This window comes from Actinia tenebrosa, unplaced genomic scaffold (genome assembly GCF_029948245.1).
Source record: "Actinia tenebrosa isolate PJP-AT-01 unplaced genomic scaffold, QUT_ActTen_1.0 PGA_scaffold3__52_contigs__length_22856419, whole genome shotgun sequence".
Lineage (NCBI taxonomy): Eukaryota > Metazoa > Cnidaria > Anthozoa > Actiniaria > Actiniidae > Actinia > Actinia tenebrosa.
In genome coordinates this window covers 6,026,833-6,035,389 of record NW_028292580.1, presented here as the reverse complement: position 1 = coordinate 6,035,389, position 8,557 = coordinate 6,026,833, and the positions used below count along the sequence as shown (strand labels likewise).

Here is an 8,557-nt window from a genome sequence, read left to right as displayed (position 1 = left end):
TACTGGGTGTTTTCACTTATCAAATATGAAGTCTGTTGGCATCCAAATAAAATTGATGTATTTCATCAAACATATTTTTTACCTTCAAGGAAATTTTAAACTCATAGCAAATGAAGATAAATTAAATATAAGATCAAATTTAAGATTACAAGATTAGTAAGAGAAACATTGTGAATGAGTCAAAAGCTTTAGAAGTGAAGAAAACTGTTGTGTGACAACAAGATTCTTAAAAGTGTCCTCGAAACCATCTCCTCAATGAAACCAAAAATACCAGGATTTTGTAAAGATTCATTGCTTGCTTGCCTCAATCCTCAGCAAAAAAATGGGTTTTTATCTCCAAAAATGATTTATTTAACCCTTCACTCCCAAGACTCTGAAGGTAAAGCTGAAGAGTCATGTGCAGCAGTATGGCGTTCCATCCATGCCAAAATTCATAGTTGACATTCGATATTGTAGTTTAAGTATTCTTCTTGGTTTGTACGATTGGACATTCAAGGTTAGATATTTTTTACGGAGTTTTCACAATTCTACTTTGTAGTTAAGAGTATGTCGATATTGTAGCTGAAGTATTCTTGTTGGTTTGTACGATTGGACATTCAAGTTAAGAGTATTGAACATTCAACTTATGAATATCCAACCGCAATCCACTTTACATGCCGTCATCGCGGGCTCAAGGTACGAAGACTCCTCAAAATCATGGGGAGCTTAGCTTAGTTCAGTATGTTTTGTGGTTACTGGAGGTGTAGTACAAAGTACCGGCTTAGAACACTTTCCTTTTTTCCTCTGAAAATAATCAGTCATTGAAATTTGGCAGACCCTAGCTGTTGAAATTTTATCCTTAATTATTTACTCTTGATGCCGATGGTATTGGCGGCAAATCCTAGAAGTAATCGACAGGGAAGCTCCGAGTAGACTTCGGCCATGGAGGATGTTCTCATAAGATCATAAGGCATTATTATACTATTTATAATTGTTATACATCGTTATTTTGTTTATTAATTATAATTCGTAAACAAAATTGGCAGACCCTAGCTGTTGAAATTTTATCCTTAATTATTTACTCTTGATGACGATGGTATTGGCGGCAAATCCTAGAAGTAATCGACAGGGAAGCTCCGAGTAGACTTCGGCCATGGAGGATGTTCTCATAAGATCATAAGGCATTATTATACTATTTATAATTGTTATACATCGTTATTTTGTTTATTAATTATAATTCGTAAACAAAATTTAGGAAACTTTTCTATTGTAATCTTATCTAATCTGTGGTTCAGTATCACTCCACCAAGGTGTTGCTAATTATGACGCCATCTTGGATTAAATAAATAGACATCTAACCAACTCAAATGCTCAGGTTTCATAGTTCTTTGTTTTAGTAGGGACATTATTTGTACCAACACAACGGGGTGACGCTTTCTCGAACTAAGCTAAGCTCCTCATGCTCACGTGGATTTTCGGGATTTTGTTCTGGCGACTATGAGTGAGGAGTTAAATGAGGTGAGGTCGGCCCTGTTAAAGGTGGCCGATCGACTTTCGGCATTGCAAAGAGGAGGTGTTCCACAAGGTAAGATTAAATAGTAGTTTGTATAAAATAAGAAAGATTTTCCTATTGTTTTTTTTTTGGAATTTCACACATGACGGGTCCACATGACGCACAATGCCGCACACGTACATGAGTTCCAAGGAATGAGTTCAGCTTCAAGCTAAAGATATTTTAATATTCATATCAAAATTATCTATAATAACCTGACCAAAAGGTAATAATCTAAAAAAAAGGAAATAGAGTATGTGGTAGTATTATGTATAGGCTTTGCGTGTGGACTGACTTGACTGACTGGTCAGCGCATGCACTTTGATCCGTGGTATTACATGACAATAGTCTAGAGTCAAGAGGTATTATTTAGCTGTTATGGGAGATTTTATAGTCTGTGATGTACTCGCATAAAATTCCTGCAGTTGATTTTTCTACTATTTCGGTCATTTCCAGCTACAAGTTTGGCCGCCACTGATTTCACTTGAATGCAGCTAGCGCTGCAATTATTTAAGCTTACAAACTTGTCATTCTAGAAGTGGTATTGCTATTTTGATAAGTTAAGAAACTATATATATTTCGAAAAAACCGGCATTTTTAGTGAGATCCTTTTTATGTATTCTATATTTTTCTGTAGTTCTAAGTTATATGATCCTATACGTTAAATAGTGCTGTTGTCAAAGTCTTTTCACATTTATCAAATAAACATTCCAAAACTTTTTTAGGTTTTCTTGGTTTTCTTAGTTAATAATCATGTGTCAAACTTCTCAGATGGTGCACAAGCCTCTACAACTGTATCTACAAGTATATCTACCCGTGCTTCTTCTACAAGTTCATCTTCAGTTCCAAACTCCGCTGTGGTAGAACAACGAAGGTTGTTTGGATATGCTTCCAAAAAACAGTATACTAACAAAAATGGAAAAGGAAAAGGAAAAGGCAAAAATGAGTCCACATGCACCCTTAAATTCGTGTGCCTTGCCTCCAAGACTGCCTCAAGTCCTCCTTCTTCCATTAAGGCCAGGACCCACCTCTCCAACATGGGGCTAGGAGATGGCTCAATAACTTTTGGTGCACATGAACATGTGTATCAGAATATTCTCTTAAAATACCCTGCATTGAGCATGGCAGGGGGATTTGAACTATATCTTTTTCAGAGAGGAGGAGGTGAAGATGGGGGTTTTCATGTAATCAACCCACCCCATATATCAACTAGAATCAAACAACTGGCAGGTCAAGCAAAGATATACATAAGACCTCTGCAAAGGGATATTGAGCAACATCAAACATTGCAGACAGAATCACAGCTGGATCAGACTGAAGTAAGTCATTTATTTATGAAAAACAAAACAAAGGTTATCTGATAATTTTGATTTTATGACAATAAGAGCCACACCCATGAAATTATACATTTTTTAAAGTGAAAACAAGGAACCTGATTAAGTACTACTGTAATTTTATACTTAATGGGTTGCGGATGCCAAGTGTATTCCTCTGTAATTTAGGAATTAATGGAAGGTCATAATGTGCTATTTTCTTGTCTGTCTTGATGGGTTAGTTTTTGCTATTTGTTTTTCGTGCTTGTACCCATTGTCATACATTGAAATGGCTATAACAAAATGTGTTTTTATTATAACAGGAATCTGAAGCTGCCATCCCAGTTGTTGATTGTTTTGTATGTGGAAAAGCAATTCGCATGAATGAAATGTCAGCTCATCAAGAAACCCATGAGTTTCCAGCAATCAACACACCACCAGAAAAGGCATGGGACACATATCATAAAAACATATCATGTAGTTTTTAAAAATGCCAGCACTATAATTATTGCATATATAAACCTTTCAGCCAGCCTATATTGTTTATTCTGAAAAAAATTTATCCCCATTCCCATACTTGATCAAATATACACCTATTTCAAAGAGAACACCATTACATTTAATCATAATTATTGTATTTATGGTGCATTTTCATCAGTCATCCTCAAAAATTGCTCAACGCATGGCTGCTGCTTTTGATAATAGGTGTAGAGGTAGACTTGCTTCCACAGCATTGAATTAATGAAATTTTAAATTACCAGCACTCTCTGCAGTCTAGGCTTGATCATTGTGACAACGTTTTTTGAAATAGGTGTATATAATAATAATATATGATATATAAATATAATTTGACACATGCACTAGCTCAGATACCCTTATTTTTTATGTAATTATGTTCTTGGCTTTTGCAGTTATGATAATTCACTTTATTAACTTTGATGCATTTAGAGCTCTCAGTTTTTTACAAACAATTTATGTTTTTCTATTAATTTTTGCAGAAGCAGAAGACATTAGATTCCATTGCAGTACCTACTAATAAGAGGTAAATTATACAAAATGTATAACACTGCCATTTGAACTACTGATGAAACAGCATAAATTGACATATATATGCATATTTCATTTTATTTCATTACTAATTCCAGAATTATTCCACAATCTGGCATTGAACCAGCACCAGTACCCAGTACCAGTGGCCTCCAAGATACAATCATGATTAAGGAGATATGCCCAGATGCCACTGATATTGAAATTCAAGGGGCTTTGGATGATTCTAATGGCAATACAAATGAAGCAGTTGGAAGATTGTTAGGTAAGTAGCAGTTGGCCACTACAAAAACGAGCAAGGGACTCGGGCGAGTTTTGAATTTTAATGTAATTAGCAAAAAAGTTTTCTCATCTGATAAAGCATCTCTAGATTAGTAAATCTGGCAAGTTTGAACGTGTTTTGTTAAAAGGTACCAGAGTTATCAGCCCTCAAAAATGTCAATTTTTTACAGAGAATATATGGCTTGGGTAGACACCCATCTACCCAAGCCATACCCAAGCCCAAGCCATACCCAAGCCCAAGCCATACCCAAGCCCAAGCCATACCCAAGCCCAAGCCATACCCAAGCCCAAGCCATACCCAAGCCCAAGCCATACCCAAGCCCAAGCCTCTTGTATGATAACTCAGTAATTAAGAATGTTTTGAGCAAATGTCATGTTACACCAAAGTCAACATATGTGACAAAGTTTGTGCTTTCCTCAGCTCTGATAGGCCTTTAATGATTTGGCCAATATTTGTCCTTGAACTACCTGACTAGTGCCCACTTGTGAAATCTTTTCCACCACTCGAAGATAAACTTCGATATGTTTGCTTCACCATTCAATATCTTCTATATTATTATGCTATAATTATCCTCTATATTATTATACTATATTAGTTTAGTAAAAACCTACTTATGGTCTATCACCAATCTGGCCCTCTGATTGGCTGAGCTACTAGTGGTCTATTAGTGATAGACCTCTAGTAGCGAAAAAAGTCGATTTTGAGAGCACCCTTTATTGGACCAATCACTAGGTTTTTACTAAAACAATTAGACCTCTTCCCCTCTTGGTCTATGAATCAATAGCACATTCGGCCTTCGGCCTCATGGGCTATTGACTCGTAGACCATCCGGACTCGAGGACTAATTGTTAAATAGTATACATTATATTGATATAATAGTAATGTATAGACCTACGATATTGTCTTTCTCAGGAATATACAGTATGCCATCTACATGTATAACAATAGATGATGATTCTGTTGGTGATAACCATGCCAGTGAAAGTGACAGTGAGTTGATGAAACCTGCTTTTGAAAACCACAGTACTGATGAATCCCCTGAGACTGCACTACAATTGTTACAGTCCCATGTAATCGAGAATGCCCCATCCAAACAAATAATCACAGTATGCAGAGTAGATGGGGTCACTGAACTAAGAAAAGAAATAATGGGAATCTATAAAAATCCCAGAACAAATTTGAAACTTATGCCAAGAATCCGATTTGAGGAGGAAGAAGGAGTGGGAAGTGGCCCTATTCGAGAGTTTTTCACAGAAACCATGAGAGCCTTAGATGAAGGGATTCCCTCAAGTTCCGGAAAACCGCTGATGTTTATAGAGGGAGAGAGTGAGCATCGCGTTCCCACACATGATCACTCCCTCAGATTGACAGGGGCTTATAAAGCCATGGGCAGGATGATAGGCCATTCCATTCTCCATGGTGGTCCAGGACTGCATGGGATTTCTCCAGGAATAAAGTTTTATCTGTCAAATGATAAAAACAGTGACACTCCACCACCTCTGACAGTAGAGGATATTCCAGACTGGGAATTGAGACAAGTCATTAGTGAGGTAAGACAAAACTAAAAAAGGAAATCATATTATCATTATAATTGGTATATATTTGCAGTTTGCCAATAATTTTCTTGTGATAGATTAATATTGCTAACCTTTGCATTAACTCGCAAAACATTGCATAAATTTGCACCAATTAGCAATTTTTGTAACTGTGTACAGGGGTGGATCCAGGAAGAGGGGTGCAGGGAGTGTGCACCCCTCCCTCCCTGAGATGAGTGGTCCATAGTTAAGTGCTGCATCCTTCCCAATACTAAATCCTTGGGGGTGCACCCCTTACTGTAAAAATTCCTGGGTCTTCCAAAAAAATTCTTCTATGTGTTTATTGAGTTAACTTAACTATACGACACATTTGATGAAACAAGGTGAATAGATTTTATTTACAGTGCAGACACTTGAGCCGTGTTTTTTTTTAGCTAATACCTTCACTGGGTTTAATGCTCCAAAAAATCGTACAATTCATATACTGTATATATATATGCCATAATTACACGCTTCAAAATGAGTTCTTAACAGAAATTGCACCGAATTACAATGCTGCTTTGAGTTTCTGCTGTCTGTGTTTCACAGATTTTCTATAATGAGAGGATGAGATCGCAATCCGATTGAAGCTCAGAAAAATCCCTAACCACATGGAATACCAAGTCTGCACTTTCCTACATCATTAAAGCTCCTGAGACCCTGCCCCCTCCCTCCAAAACAATTGTTTTGTTTTCATTTTTGTTTTGTTGTGGTTTGGTTTGTCATAAGGGTAGGTACGTAACCACTCACTTTAAATTCTTTTGGAATGTTTGTCTTTGTGCATTTTACAATATCATGTGGAATATCAATATCGGGTTTTGAATTGGGTTGAAATGGATGGAAATGTACATAGCAATGCATTAGCTGGGTTTGGTCCATTGTATATAGTCCACCCTGCATATAATTATGGGCTAATTATTTGACATTGAAGTCTTTCTATTTTTTTCTTCTACATATTCTTTTTATCACAGCTTGACTCACTTCCATTCAATGAGAAGCTCACCCCAGATCAAAGAAGTACTTTGGAGCCCTACATTATGGAGGCTGGATTAGACCCAGATGAATTGTCATGTGAAAACCGCAAGCTTGTTATGGATGGGCTTATGACATATCATGTTATTGAGAAACGCCATCTTGAATTGGATGACATTATTAAAGGTAATGGTTAGTGTTTTTCAATGTGGAACTATAAACTTTCTGTACTACCTATCTTATACTGCATGTGTAATGCAGTATAAGATAGTATAAGATATGTATATAAAAGGGGTATTACTGTGAAATGGATCCCTTACACTGCATAAATTATCTCAGATATTTTTCGTAACAAAAGTTTTTATCATTCTGAAAACAGTTAAGAGTATAATCAAACATTATAAACTAAACAAGAGAGGTTCGCCCTGAAGTCTCAATGATATTTATGAGATATGCAAAAAAAAAATGTTTATGCCAAATAAGCATATTACAGTTTTTTCTTATTTTTTTTTATGAAAAAGAGTCATCAAAGCCCAAAAGCACTGGATAGATTTATTGTTATGTGTTCTTTGTTATTGTTAGTGAATCAGTCATTAGTGAATTAGTTAATCATTTTTTCTGAAATTCTCCTGGGGGACAAGAATGGACACCCAGGTGAACCGCAGAAAAAATGATCACACATTTTTCTTGGTTATTCAGTCCCAGAATAAACAAGTTCACTGTGACAGTTGTGAAGGTCATTGTTAACTTGTTGCTAAGTTTAATTTCTTAATACTTTCACAGTTTATTAATATATTTCTAAATTATTTTGTCATATTATTAATATTTTAGGAATGGAAGAAGTAAAACTTCATACATTTATGAAAAGATATCCCAACTTGGTCAGGGTAGTTTTCCCCACAGATGCCGAACAGGTGTTAAGTGGGAAAGAAATCAAGGCAGCCTTTGAATTTGAAGAAACGCCAAAAGAAGAACAGGAGAGAACTGTGGGTTTCTTCAAATCATATATCGATGAAATTGAAGGTGCTGAAGGTAAAAAAAAGTTCATAAAAGCTTTATTTTTAGAATCTTTAATTACAGTTATTGTTGCATCCATAAACACTTTTATATTGTTCTCGTTTGAAAAAGCTTACAGTAGAATTTAATTTGATAGAATGGTCTAATTATTTCCCCTTCCTTTTATTGCCCCTAAACACAAATCGAAGGGAGGGCGGGTGGGCCGCTTCGTCTTTTACCACTGGTAAAACTGAGCAAGAATGCAATACCTCTGCTTAACAGCTGTATTTATGGCTAACGTAATCTACGTGAACATGTCCATTAATTAACATTTATTGTTTTGGGTTTATTACTCAAATTCCACCGTGCATATCATTCCAATCATTAAGAATAGTAAAGACTTGGGAAACAACTCAGCATATGACAGTGTACAAACCCATGATTTTACGCAGTAGTACTTTTCACAGCTGAGCTTTGGTCAAGATTTTCTCATCCTCTTAATTACCTACAGCTTAACCATGCAATCCTGAATCTCAAAAACCTAAGCTACCCCTGTGGAATAGAAAGCTCTAAATGGTGGTTGGGGTACTGCATTGGTAATTGCAAAGGTTTTGATCCTGAGTATTTTTCCAGATTTTCCAAGCCTTTGTAATAATGTTGTCTGTATTCACACAAATCATTTTCTATTTTTTTTTATTTTTTTTTCATTTTTAATATCACACTCCCAAAGGACAACTTCATTAATTTTATTATTAAATATAGGAGGTTTAAAACTTCGCACCCTGATGAGCTTTTGGACTGGAGAAACTGCCTTCAAGTTAAGCAGTGGCAAGCTTCTAAT

The 8,557-nt window shown here is 35.9% G+C and overlaps 1 protein-coding gene across 1 annotated transcript; it reads left to right on the top strand.

Moving 5' to 3' along the window:
* The first annotated feature begins 1,310 nt into the window (after window positions 1–1,310).
* Window positions 1,311–7,865, top strand: LOC116305420 (uncharacterized). The gene is made up of 9 exons (XM_089035822.1): window positions 1,311–1,564; window positions 2,303–2,850; window positions 3,168–3,321; window positions 3,550–3,557; window positions 3,843–3,886; window positions 3,990–4,156; window positions 5,087–5,724; window positions 6,720–6,906; window positions 7,552–7,865. Exons 1-9 carry the CDS (start codon window positions 1,477–1,479, stop codon window positions 7,863–7,865), a joined length of 2,148 nt encoding a protein of 715 aa, XP_088891948.1. The 5' UTR covers window positions 1,311–1,476.
* The last annotated feature ends 692 nt before the right edge of the window (window positions 7,866–8,557 follow it).

What these genes read in the sequence shown, in the direction of transcription:
- LOC116305420 (XM_089035822.1), top strand. Translation starts at nt 1,477, where the DNA reads ATGAGTGAGGAGTTAAATGAGGTGAGGTCGGCCCTGTTAAAGGTGGCC. An exon ending in CACAGCTGGATCAGACTGAA is followed by an intron (nt 2,851 to 3,167) that starts GTAAGTCATTTA and finishes TTATTATAACAG; the next exon opens with GAATCTGAAGCTGCCATCCC. An exon ending in ATTGGATGACATTATTAAAG is followed by an intron (nt 6,907 to 7,551) that starts GTAATGGTTAGT and finishes TTAATATTTTAG; the next exon opens with GAATGGAAGAAGTAAAACTT.